The 13,990-nt window shown below is 40.1% G+C and overlaps 1 protein-coding gene across 1 annotated transcript; it reads right to left on the bottom strand.

The window, feature by feature from the left end:
* Positions 1-238: 238 nt before the first annotated feature.
* On the bottom strand, positions 239-3,104 carry stmn1b (stathmin 1b). Its single transcript, XM_079165354.1, has 5 exons — positions 3,010-3,104; positions 1,826-1,871; positions 1,060-1,238; positions 761-952; positions 239-667 (listed from the first exon to the last, which is right to left on the bottom strand). Exons 2-5 carry the CDS (start codon positions 1,839-1,841, stop codon positions 608-610), a joined length of 447 nt encoding a protein of 148 aa, XP_079021480.1. The 5' UTR covers positions 1,842-1,871; positions 3,010-3,104; the 3' UTR covers positions 239-607.
* Between the last annotated feature and the right edge of the window lie 10,886 nt (positions 3,105-13,990).

The following is a 13,990-nucleotide window of genomic DNA, read 5'->3' as shown; positions in this document are numbered from 1 at the left end:
CCTCAAATTTATCTTGGGACCATTTGAGAATAACAGCTTTTTACAATTTCATGATCACCTGACTGCCACTAGGTGTCAGCAGTGTCCAAAGTATCACTAAGTAAGTTATATGCCACATGACTAGTCAGTCCCCCCCCCCCTACATTTTAGTTTTGTCAATTTTCATCACAAATTACAGAAATATAATCCTTCACCTTCAACCCTCATGAGTACAAACACACAAAGAGAAAAAGAAAAGAACGTGGGAAGATAGTTTAATGGTTGAACCTGTGTATCGTACAGTAATCTCAAACATGCAACATTATCAACCGTACAAAACATTATCACATGTTCATTTCAACAGCATGAACTAAAAGGAAGAATTTGTTACAAAGTAATGCCTCTTTGTAAAAAAATATAGTTTGTACCACAATAACTAATCAGCTGCCAATAAGAAATCTACAAGCAAAGTAAAATCTGACTATATCCACACCCGATCTAACATTGTGTGACCAACTTTTATTCAACAGCAGAACTAACACAACAAACATGACGATGGAAGTGTCAGTTTAAAAAAATAAAGCTTATCTTTGGAGATGTAAAGACTGTTTTCCAGATCCTAAACAAATTAACTGTCCACTTCTTTCATTGCCTCCTTGTTCTTCCTCACTTCGTCCAGCTTCTTGTCCTGTTGGTGTTTAGAAGCAGAAGCATCACAACGCTGTAGTTTATTATTTCAGCACTTAACATGACAAAGGTTGACGCGCCATTAGGAGCTTACCTTCTCCTTGAATTTCTCATTGAGGGCTGCCATCCTCGCAGTGCGGTTCTCTTTGTTTGCCTCCATCTTTTGATTGAGTTTCTCTTGAGCCATCTTGCTGAACTTGCAGTCTTCTTCGATGGCCTTCTGGATGACCTCCTTCTCGTGCTCTCGTTGCTCCGCCAGGTGTTTCAGCACATCAGCCTCGTGGCTCTGACAAAAAGAGAACTTTTGCAGTAAAAACCTGAATCCTAAACCAACGTGCAAAGCTTCGCCGCTCAGTAAGGGGTATTCACAGTGGTACTTATTTTTAAAAATACCTTGCGTCTCTCTTCTGCGGTTTCCAATTTCCTCTTAATCTCATCCAGTGAAGTTGGCTTTTTCTTCAGGGGGGACAATGGGAACGGGGATTTGCTCTTGGCATCTGGGGTTGTGGGACTCAGGATGACCTCAAACGCGTGACCGGAAGCACGCTTGTTCAGCTCCTTCACTTGGATGTCTGCAGAAGTGTGATGAGCTCAATGTCACAACCTAGCAATGCTTTATTTCACATTCATATTTTAAAATTAATAAGCCACTTTTACTGGAGTAATGACAAATAACAACTATATCGGCACTTCACTAGATATAGATGGTTCCGTTGAGATTGTTTGTCTGACTGAGGATATTAAAGGAGGTTGAGCCGGCCCCCTACTGCCCTTTTCGGGGTCACTGCTTCGTCGGAGAGGTCAGAAGAGAACATTAATCCCTGCTGTGTGGCAGCATTTTGCGTTTCCAATGAAAACAAGATGTGACAAAGCAAAGACTGTTTTAAGAATGGTATGAGGGCTGCTTTACAGGTCACTTTTGCGATGCAACTTATTATTCCAACCACATTAAAGTTACTTGTGTGGAGTTGAATAACATGTTTACACCTTGTTGGCTGTTTCAGAGGCGTTAAGGACAAAGCAACTTTGCTTTGCAATACTTTCTGATGAAAGTAGATATGCTGTTTTTCTGTCTTACATTGGAATTTTAAAGGCATTTACAATCATAAAATTGTAAATGCAAGACCACTTAACTACGTAACTAGTTGTTTACACCTACCTCCACAGTTTTCCATGTCAGCAGAAATGTTGCCTCTTTGATATCACTAGAAGAAAACATGAAACAAAGAGATTATTATTCAGCAAGAGATGTCTAGACTGGATAACCTTTCATTTCCCTTTGGTCAACTGTCCACATATGAAAGTACTTATGCAGCGTGCCCGTGTCCTCTCAGCAGGAGCAGCAATGGTGCTGGAGCTGACAGCGTGTGTTTTGATAGATAATCGACCATGCATGCGAGCACGCTCTTTAAAAAAAACGTTACGTTTATCTAAGTGTCCCTCCTGCTTTTGCTTCTGGACTCAAAAGCAGATTGTTTGCATAACCTCATTTCTCCATGTATACATGTTTAATTTGATGACACATGGATGCTATTAGTATTTCTCAGCATAAGTTATACACAGCAGTGGATGCTGCATAGTTGCACATTGTGCATTATAATGTTGCATAATCTGTCAGGTTACCAGTTAAAACATGACGTGACTTGTCAGGCAGAACAAGTTCTCCACCTCTCTGGGGCCTGAACTAAAACTACAATATAAGCACGTGATGGTCTCGTGGTGGAAGGGTCTCTCCAGAATGGTAAGACCATGATGTCGGTTGGCTAATCACGAGTCGGGTAAACGGTGTTGATTATTGGGGCCCACTGCTCGAGAGTGTTGTTTCAAAAATGGCGGGGGTGGGGCAGTAAAAATGCTGCACGAGACCTCATTCAACACACACACACACTTGAAACACTCAGGCACAAACAAGTCACTTTTGAAAGGTAATTAAATGTGATAATGGTGATGAAGAGCAAAGAAAAAATAAATGTCTGACTACACCACTACAGTTAACTAAACTTAACGTTATTACATGATTACATCGTGTTATTGTCGATTAAAAAACACTACATACAGCCAGACAAAGTGAGTGTAAATGAATGAATCGTCTTATAGTGTTTGGTACGATGTTGTAATAAATCTAGGACCCGGCGTGAATGCATTTTAAAAGCTTTTTGAATTTCGACGTGCACAGCAATACAGTCCACTAATTAACGTTACTACAATTGACTTCAGCGAAGCTGAACAAACTTAATAAGCAATGCTGCAAAAAGTGACCACGTTGACCTTTAACTCCAGCAAGACGCCGTCTGAATGGTCTGAAAGCCTGGCTAATTATTAGCATAAAAGCATTGTTCTCACCGTCAAGTGCCTCAGCGTGAAGAGCAGCTTCTTCTTCTTCTCCTTCTTCTCTGTTCAGAACCGCCAACATCTGCACCTTCTTCGCGCAAAAACCCTCCTAACCCTAACCGTCACGAGAGCTGTTTGCATTCATTGGTCCAAATTGACCAATCACAGAGGGGGTTGTAACTGCAGCGCGAGGAGCAGAAGGCCAACATAACAGACACACAAAGCTGGCACAACCTCGTGGCTTTGAGAGCAAAACAAGCCTGCGTTTACCCAAAGTTATTAACGTTAATTAAATCATCCACGTTAGCCACATAAGTAGATATGCAATTCAGTAAATGTTACAGTGAAAGGAATGTATTATGACATACAGATTCTTTTGTATTCAAAACTAGATGCAGCTTAAAAAAGAGTATACAGTTATGTTGTTCATGAAAATAAACATGTTTAGATTTTATGCAGTCTTGCTTGTATTTCTTCACACCACTAACACACCCACAATTATAGTCGAATAATGCACAAATTCAGAACATGAATGTTTCAAAGTGTATATCTATTAACCTTTGTCAGAAGATACTGTAATGTATTTATTGTCATCACGTTCATCAATAGCTGCTCTTTGCAGAGAATGCATGCATGCTGTCATTATGCTGTAACAAAACATATGAGTGATCATCCATGATAATTAAAAAATAGAAAAGGAAACTCAAGGTATTACCAAATCCACATTAACAAGTGTTAGAGACATGATGTTTACGTGACTAAATATTGTGATATATCATTGTAGATATCTAGCCTATCAAAGCTTTGTGAGCTGGGGCTTCCTTGGACGAAAAATACGACTTGTTATTCCAGCCTGTGTGGTTCTCCTCATTCACAAGAAGTTTACTGACGCCCAAGGCAGCTATGTAGGTTTCAGGCCCCGCTTCAGGGAACCAGAAGACTGACGCGGAACTCCCCGTTGTCCGGCTCCTCTTATGCGTACAGGTCCTCTGGGACGGGGATCTTTAAAACATCATGTATGGTGCCGGGTCGACGGCATAAGGGCATGATCGTGGCATTCTGGGTAAGGGCCAACATGGATGCAGAGCAAAGACCATGGATGTACATACATGGGAAAGACATACAGCCCCATAATAACCTCATTCTGCATGTGGTCCAATAGGCGCACAGTAAATGTCATTCATTTCGGTTTATGTTTGTGTATATTGTTGATGTGCCTTTACCTGGACAATGTGAGACGTTTTCAGACATTTTATTAGATTTCTTCACATTTCTGTTGGGCTAAGGTGTCATGTTTATCAACGGACACTAGCTAAACTAACTAACTAACACTAACTAAATGTATAGTTATTATGTCTTTTATTTTTTTGTAATTTGTACAGCATCTACTGACAAAAGAGAGGGAGAGAAAATAAATCTTCAAAAGACATCTGTATGATGCGTGGCCAATATTGCATTAAACCAGCAAAGCTCCACTACACCCTCCAATGTGATCATACAGTTGAATCAACAACTCTACAATAAAGTTTCAACAAAAACTAAACATTATAACCTCCACGAATGTAGTTTTTTATTGCACAAGTGCTGAAATACACTGAATTAGTTCCAGCAATTAAACTGGAAACTAATACTTGGCACTCTCACACACACACACACACACACACACACACACACACACACACACAAATATTTGAGTAACTCACAGCAAGTCTGTCGACTCTGTTAAAGCTGCGACCGACTCTGCAGTGTCACAGGTAGGATGCAGCTTTTCTGAATCCATCATTGTAGAGCTGCCCTCAAATAAATCCTCCTCCTTCCTCCTCAATGGCCAGGCGAGGTCTCTTCAATGGTCTTTTTGTTGTTGTGGATACACCAACACCAGAGTCTTTGCAGGACACGGTAGCCTGGACAGCTGTAAATGTAAATGAGACCAAGACACATAACATATTATATTATAACCAAAACCACTGAAGGATGTAACAGCTCATTGGTCATCTTTATCAAAAGATGTTGTGATATATTACACACCTGTACTTCTATGGCGCAAGAGTCTTCAAGGACAATTGTGTAGAAACATTATTACGTCTCGGAGGGTCGGTCTGGCAGGCAACATCCGTCTTTGAATTTAACTGGACTAATATGCTCTGTTGGGAAAAAGTTTGAGGTTACACCACCTTCATCTTAAATGCCATAAGTTAGTTATGGCAGCAGTTACAGTAGTAATCGTTTTTATCAGAGAAACAAAATGATTAAAGAGAACGCTTGGCTTTGAGTGTAACCTGTGGTGTGAAATACCAAAGGCTTGTAAATGAGGTATTGGTTACTGGTGCAAAAGGTGACATTTTCCGAGGGAGTGCAACAGGACAAACAACAGTATTCCAATATGAATTTTACAATGGAACTGCAACAGTGTGTCTCTAATACAAAGCCAATTAATAATAAAGTATAAGTAAAGCTAACGCTAAGTGCATCTGTGAATCAGAGCTCTCCCCGGCTGAACGTTACATTCTCGTACACGGTAGCATTGCCCCATCGTGTAGGCATACAGCAGAAGGCAACGTCTGCCACATTTGCTGTACAACACAATCACGCTAAGTTCAACAGGTGAACCTGCAAAGTAAACAGTTTAAACAATCCAAAAATGGCAAAACCTACAGCTTCAATGTTTGAAACTAAGACGGGTTCGCTCCACTCCGGAGCTTCAGATTTAAGGCAGATTCTGTTTGGTGCTGGCCCTCAATTAGAAAGCAGTCATCTTCTGCTTCATCTTCTGCTGCTGCTGCTTCTTCTTCTTCTTCTTCTTCTTCTTCTTCTTCTTCTTCTTCTTCTTCTTCTTCTTCTTCTTCTTCTTCTTCTCTACCTTCTTCTTCTCTTCCTTCTTCTTCTCCCCCTTCTCCTTCTCCTCCTTCTTCTTTTTTTTTAACAGTAGCTTTTTTGCCCCCCTCTGGTACTAGTGTGTACCAGAGGGGGAGAAAAAGAAAGAAGATGCCACCTGCTAACCCTTCGCTTTGCCATTAACAGACTAAGCTTCCCCACTGATAAAGGTTGGCAAAACACAGAAATGACCAAGAAGCATTTACACACAATAAGGATCTAGTGCAAGTGTTATATGAGCTATCCTAACTGACTGCACTGACGGTTTTTAGGCTGCAGCTTCAGAAAAGGATGAAGTCTGTAATGCTGTGACATTTTACATACATTTTCTGTGTGCAGACGAAAACGTTCTGCACATATAAGAACATTAAACCCTGGTTAACAACAAAACTCTGGCAGCTTCAGGCCAAGAAGGACGCCTGCAAAAGTGGGGACTAAATCCTGTACAACCAGGGCAGGAACACACTGACAAAGGAGATCAGAGCATTGAAGAAGCTACACTGAAAAGCTAAAAGATTATCAGGCAACAACCCTACGTTAAAGTGAAGACGCCTTCAGGACATCACCAGTGACAGCAGACCACCCCTCCGCACTGTGGAGAACTATCAACTGGCTGACAACCTGAATGTGTTTTACTGCAGGTTTAAAAAGCCCAAATTCCTATCCCTAACCTGGTCCGACTCAGACATCACACAACCTGGTTGAATGCTGGCTCTGCCCCATTCTACATACTGAACAGCGCTGTGTCTACTGTGGAATCCTTCAGGTTTATGGGAGCCACCATCGCCCAGGACCCACACTGGGCGCCAAACATAGTCACCATGAGGGAAAATGCCCATCAGAGGATGTACTTCCTGCTCAGGTAGGTTCCAAAAGATTAGACTACAATAAGCTGAAACAATAATCTTTTTTTCTCCGAATAAAACCACGAGAATGTCCTTGGAGTGAGTGATGAAAGAGAAAATAAAGTGATGATGAAAGTAAAGTTTTAATCCTGGTAGCTTCGTTGCACAAACAGTAAAATAGAAATGCTGACATTAGCTGCCAACTGCTGCCAGCCAAGTGAGCCCGCCAGTGTCAGAACAAAGAGGTGATTATACGAGACTCACAAGGGTGAGTGGCTTACCCGCCCAATGGATGACAGAGGTTGGTTGCACGGGGTCTTACTTTTCAGTACCTCACCACATATATACAGTACAAGAAAAGTTAAATAATTGAGATTCTGGGGGAAACTAGGTCCCTGAAAGCAGCTTATATAACTGTATGTTTAACAGGAAAAAACCTCTGCATAAAGGTTGACTCATCTCTTTTAATTAGCAATGTATTTTACACATGTAAAAACAGCCGTGTGTTCATAAGGAGCCCTTATAATGACGCTGAGGTTTCTGTGTTCCTCATCAGTGGACATGCAATAAGATGATGCTTTTTATTTTTTCACATTTTTCATCGTACAGCTGACAAAGGAGGATTTTAATTCATCAGCATCTACATCCTCAATTAGAAATAATGAATGTTTAAATTGTAGCCAGTCTTAATTAAGGCACTTACGGCACTCTTGAACTTCAAAGCCCACAAATGAGTGTCACCACTAGTCCTTAAATATTCCCTTAATTCTCTGGAAACGTGTTTTCTCGTTATCCTCAAGGAATCTTGGGGTTTGACTGTAATTAGCAATATACTCCAGTAATATTAAAAATGAATTCCAGAGTTCTATAGTCAGTATCAGGAGCTACAGCCATCATCGACTTATGCTCAGGTCACTTGTCCTCCATGCTTTATTGTCTATCTCTGATCTTAGTGCAGATACTATGTCAACACCTTGCAAGGACCTGAATACACAAACCTTCCCCGGTACAGGCATTAACCATAGATTTCAAATTTCATATTCATTGACAAACATTCTTCAAATATTAATCTCAGTCCTGCAAACAGCCCACCTGTTGCCATTCATCTCTAACCAATAGATAGTTGAGAATGGCACAGATGGGTTGACATTGCACGGGATCTTACTCTAATTTAATTGCTTTCTAGCCAACAACCAGTTCCTTCTGTGGAATCATCATACCATCTAGTGGTGAGAATAAGACATGAACAGTTTTCTAATGTTTAGTGATTAGATTTGACTGCTGTCGTTGATGTGGTACAAGGCATTTTGGGACAGGTTACATTTATCAAAGAGAGACTGTCCCAAAATGTCCCTTAGATCTACTTTCTTTCCAGCTCAGGTTGTTCAGTATTGCTTGTATTTAAAAACTCTTGCTTCCCCTGCAGGAATATGTAATGACAAGGTAAGAGGTGTTAAAGCTCTAAACTTGTGTGTAGAGGACTGTCTTTTAAACTGTAAAATGATTATTGAAAGTTGATTAGTCTGTTGAAATGTGAAATATAGGAGCTCACTAAATTGAATACTGTATCTGTGGTGTCTCAGTGTCTTTCCATGTATTTTCAGTTCATCAGGTGTTTTAATGCTTGTTAGAAATGATCAAGTCTGTAGAAGTCACAAAGTGAAAACAAGGATGTTTTATATCTTTGTGATAGAACATCTTAGAATAGCTGAGGTGTGAACTCCTTGAAGCTCTGATTCTCTTCTGAATGTAAATATTTTTAATGGAGGTTTGGTGCTGTATGATATATTCATACTGGACATTTTTCTCTGTGGTTTTTCTCCAGGCCCTGGTGGACTCCACAGACTTCCAGATCCACCAGGAGCAGGTGCTTCTTCCTCCTCCTCATCCTCCACGTTCAGCCACCAACTTGTGCTCTTCTCTAGCATGTTGAATAAAGTCCATCAATCTCTGCCGTCATAATCAGATCATTTGAGTCCATTATTCCAACAATTAGCATCAAACAGATTCCTTCATATTTGAGATCTCAGTGAGAGGCATTTTTCTCATTTTTATTATTTGTTTTGCAGTTTGCCAGCAGCTTTCTGTTGTTGTCATTAATTTAAATTGAGGAATGCTAAAAGTACATTTAAACTTCTACAACCAACTCTTATTCTTCAACATAGATAAAGATAACAGGTTGTTCAGTCCGGTAAATGAAACCTTTTAGATAACAAACAAATAGTTAACTGTGTCATAATAGTCTGCCAAAGCTGAAGAATTAAAGCTGCCTTTGTGTTTAAATGTACACCACCTTCTTCTCCTCACAGGTATCATGTTTAGTGAAGGAAGAACACAAAGCCATCGACATGAAACTACATTATCTGGAGAACGGGACGCTGACGATGAGCTTCATCCACCAGACTGGGCTCTTCCTCTTCCCACAATGCTTTGCGCTCAAGGTACTGTTATCAGTGTAATGCACGACTATATGAGATGTTTCAATGTCTGTTCATGTATTTTTAGTTCATCTGATCTTAAATGCATGTTAGAAATGATTAAACCTGTTTTCATTAAGTTAAAACAGGGATGTTTTACATAATAATTGTAATATAAACTCAAATGTTTTAATTCTTAATGGAGGGTTGGGGCTGCATAATATATTCACACAACATATTATCTTTGTTTACCTAAACTCATCAAATCAACTTGTTTAGATAAGTTGTAAGCACACTTCCCAGCATACATTGTGTGTGGGTTAAAAGTTTTGCTATTTGATCATTTGCATATTCAGAACCATGTTTATTGGCACACAGACGGAACACATCGCATCTTCCTGATGTTCTAGAACTCATGTCACACAAGTTCTGCTGCTGCTTGTCAGTTTGTCATTTTATTGCTAACACGTGGACAGAGAAGACAGATTGAGCTCCTCACGAAATCAACCTCTCGACGAATTGAACCAACTCGACTGGTCGACTCGACAAATCCTTCATGATGCCGGTAAGCCGCTGTTTGTTTCTCCCTCATGCAGAAAACGTTTGTGAGAACGTGAAGATATGATATACAATATGAAGATGTGTTCATGAACAGGAAGCATGTGCTGCTGCTCCTTTTTAAATATTTCTCATATTGAAAGTTAGATAGACGATGTATTCTTCTAGAAAACTGTTAAAGATGTGATGAAACAACCAAAGTGTAGGTGAACGCTCACTTCTACTGCCGTCTCATTGTGTGTGTGTGATGTGGTTCTCTCACAATCCATATGTGCATGTCCTAAACAGATAAATAACCACCGCCTACCCAGCAACTATACACTGCTGAAATTAATGGGACGGGGAAGCTTCGGAGAAGTGCTCAAATGTGTCAAAGAGGACACTAACGAGACTGTGGCCGTAAAGATCCCTAAATTGGGCAGGAACCTCCACGATGAAGTAATTACTCATCCGCATGTTTATATTGCTTTTATCTAAATATCAAAAATCGTTCTCCTGAGTTTAAAGCTTGTATCAACAACTCCTCGTCTCACTTGTGTTCCCCAGTTGACTGTCCTGACAGAGTTAAAGTGTAAGAACCTGGACCAGTGGAACATCGTCAGGTTCATTGACTCCTTCCCGCTGAGGGACAATACAACTGCTCTCGCCTTCGAGTTGCTGGAAATGACTCTGCGGGACTACCAGAAAGACGTCAAAACCATGAATTTACATGACGTCAGGAGTGTAGTCCAACAGGTATGTATACAGTACCATGAGACACAACACTAAAGTCAAAAAGGTGTGTCCACCCTTTAAATGTCATTGCTGATCTTTCAGTTGGCCACAGCCTTTTTTGTCCTGAGGACCATTGGAGTGATCCATGCAGACGTAAAGTTAGACAACATCATGCTGGTGGACAGTAAAGCGCAGCCCCTCAGGGTGAAGCTCATCGACTTCGGACTGGCTGTTTCGTGCTGTAGAGTGAAGCAGGGAAAACGTCACCAAATAAAAATGTTCAGGTGAGTTACAGAGAGACTCCAATCACATTCTTCTATGTTCATATAGGAGATGTCTACCATCTGCTCAAATAAGAGTGTTCCTCATTCTGTGTTGGACATTTGTTTCATTTTCAGGGCTCCAGAAATTATTTTGGGACTTCCATTTTCAGAGGCCATCGACATGTGGTCTCTCGGTGTTGTGATGGCACACATGGTGCTCGGTGAAATGCTCTTCCCGGGCTGCAGTGAATACGATGTGGTATGTCATTAGTTGCGTTTCCATTCACCTGTTTTTATGCGCATTATCAATTTGCGTTTAAAGAAACCTGAGTGGAAACGTGGAAATTTGGAAATGAAAAAGCTGATGTGTCAAAAAAAGCAAAATGTGACAAAGTGCAATGGAATGGATTGCATGAAGCAGCATTCGACCTGTTGTCTGATTTGACGGCATCTCTGAGGCAGATATCATGTAATCTCTAATGTGAAAGAGGCAATACATCATTCCAAGTCATTATTTTGACTGTGGGAGATGAATCCTGTTCTTATCTTGGTGTGATGCTGTGTTTTGTCTACAGATGCGGTGCATAGTGGAACTCCTGGGTGTCCCTCCAGGCCATCTTCTGAGTGCTGGGATGCACTCCGAAGCCTATTTTGTAAAAAAGTATTTCTGTCTCTGGAGACTTAAGGTACGTCAAGATCAAAAGTTGTGTCTCCCTTAATATTCTCTTCTCTGGTTAAGATTATATTATATTATCAATTAAGCGCTATCTGAAATACCTTCTTTTAGACACCTCACATAACCTCTCATTTCCGCGACTACCGAGCCTACCAATTCCGCAACCTGGATGATTTGGAAACGGTAGGTGTTTAGATGGATTGTTCTGTCGCTGCTACAGATGAGCTTTTAATTGATTCTGAATCAGAAAGTAAAAAACTCTGCTGGATTTGCCCTTTTGTTTCCCACATTAGTTGCCCCTGAAGAACCTGACTGAGGTGGAAGCTGATGAAAAGATGGAGTGCATTGACCTGCTGAAGGCAATGCTTCGAATGGATCCCAACGACAGGATCATCCCTGGTCGAGTCCTCACCCATCCATTCATCACAAGAGAAGCCCGCCAACATGGTGCAGGGTAAGTGTCTGTGTTTGCAAGTGGGCTGAAATATTTTACTACTTTATATACAGTTAATATATGAGTAGTGAAAACATTTTAGGCCCCCATTGTATAAAGGAATTTGGTCATTATGTCTTGCCTGATTAAATAAAGATTGTATAAAAAAAACTAAAAGAAAGCTTTTTTCTAATCTATTACGCTACAAAAAAGTTAAGTAGGTAGTTAGGTAGTAGCTAGTTAGCTAGGCATGTTAATGTTACCTGTTTGCGTTAGAGCAGATATACAGTACACACTGTTTAATCAATTCCTTACACTTTTATCTTCTGTGTTTTTGGATTTGGAAGGGTGAAAAAACACTGTGCACAGCAAGTATCTCTTTTACTTCAGCCCCATGTACACTCTTTTGGCATTGTTTGGCATCTGCTGTATGTTACAGTTGCTGAACTTTTTTTATTTTCACCAGTCTAAATATAATTAGAGATGTCTTTTATTACTCATGAATGGATCTGAACACATGTTGAAATGTGGTGACGATATCTGTGATATCAAGAATTTGTGATCATTAGCATGTGATGCATTTCATTTGAATTGTAGCTTTAGTGATCATCAACATGTAACGTAACTTGTAGTAGCTTTGTGCCTCTAAATAACTGTGTCTTCTTTCAACAGCACCAATGAAACATCTGGAACAGCTTCAGCATTACCACCAGCTGTTCTCTCTGCTCAACCTCCACAAACTGACAGCAGCTCATCATCATATGTAACTTGGTGAGACTATTTCCTCTCCTCATGTCGGCCATATCGGATTTTTTAAAACAACAAATAGCGGATGAGTTCCTAGTCAGGTGTCTGTTGAACTGCTTGTGTCGTAATTCCACAGCTCCTGTACCAGCAGTGGATGTCACAGATCAACCCCATACACATTACCTCCAGGTGTTATCTTGGTGCAGCCTGCAACGACTGAACGCTGCCTGCGGGATAATGAGGACAGACGGCAGCAGAGTGAAAATTGGTGATATGTCCTGGAAAACCTGAAATAACTGTTGACCGATTTTCCAGTCATGGAAAGCACATGTGAAATAAAAGAAAAGGTCAATTGTCCTGGAATTTTTTTTCAAAAGTCTTCTATTTTCCTTCAGTGAGAATAAACTTCTTGGCTATCAGAGCACCCCCAAAAAGGTATCATCTGAAAAGACTTATTTATTTTCATGAACATAGTAATGTACATGTGGTAGTTTATCGACAAGAGTAAAACAATCAGTAGAAAAGATAATTGTGATGGTAGCAGAATGAATAGAAGTAGTGTGGAAAGTATTATTAGTCGTAGTATTAGTGATAATAGTAGTAGTTGTAACCTTAGTAGTCTTGATAATAGTAGTACTGGTGGTATAGTCGTATTAAAAGTAATGGCAGTGTTGCAGAATTAATATTATTAATAGCAGTAGTGGTGGTACTTGTGAACACGATGTCTCAGCAATGCCTCCAAATGTCTAATGTAATGGTGATTGAATGCTTCCACCTAAAGTTGTATATCCAAATCAACCGTACACATAATTTTAAATGCATAAAACTACTTTGTGTCTGTAATCCACATAACATATGGAGCAATTCATTAAGTATTTCAAAGTTAATTTTATGTCACACAACATGTTAATTAAATTAATGCATAGTTGCATGGTCACGTTGTGTTTTATGAATATATGTCTTATGGGTTTATTTCATTAAAATGTATGCATTTTCCACCCTTGAAATAGTACTCCTGCTTGCTAGTAAATGAATCGAGAGTCTGGCACTGGCATATTTCTTGTTCCAGATAAGATATTAAAGGGTCTAATAATAACACCATCACTGTGAGCTCCTTGCTGTGCGGGTGCACTACCAACAGCAGGGGCTTTGAAAAGGCTTCTGTCCTGACACGCTCTCTATGTCCATGTAGTTTTAAAAAGACCTCAGCTCCTGGGATGCTGAACAGATTGTTGGTTTCAAAGTTGGTTCCCGACATTTACTGTCCTGTCGTCCACTGTGCTCTGCAGAACATCAACAGCGTTTAACACATTAACCAAGATGTGTTATCATTCCTAAAAATGCAGCATCATCTAATTTGTATCCTACTCACTCTACGACAGTTGGGTGTTTTATATTGAAGAGGTTTTAATCGTGAATGCCTTTATTTTGAAAAGCATTCGAATAACTTCCGACTGTTTGTGTAC

The sequence above is a fragment of the Pholis gunnellus genome, assembly GCF_910591455.1.
Source record: "Pholis gunnellus genome assembly, chromosome: 8".
Lineage (NCBI taxonomy): Eukaryota > Metazoa > Chordata > Actinopteri > Perciformes > Pholidae > Pholis > Pholis gunnellus.
The sequence above is the reverse complement of the archived record's forward strand: the minus strand, read 5'-3'. Positions and strand labels throughout refer to the sequence as shown.

Coding starts and splice junctions, on each gene's coding strand:
- stmn1b (XM_079165354.1), bottom strand. Junction 953..1,059: donor CCGCAGAAGAGAGACGCAAG/GTATTTTTAAAA, acceptor TCTTTTTGTCAG/AGCCACGAGGCTGATGTGCT. Junction 668..760: donor ATGAGAAATTCAAGGAGAAG/GTAAGCTCCTAA, acceptor AAACACCAACAG/GACAAGAAGCTGGACGAAGT.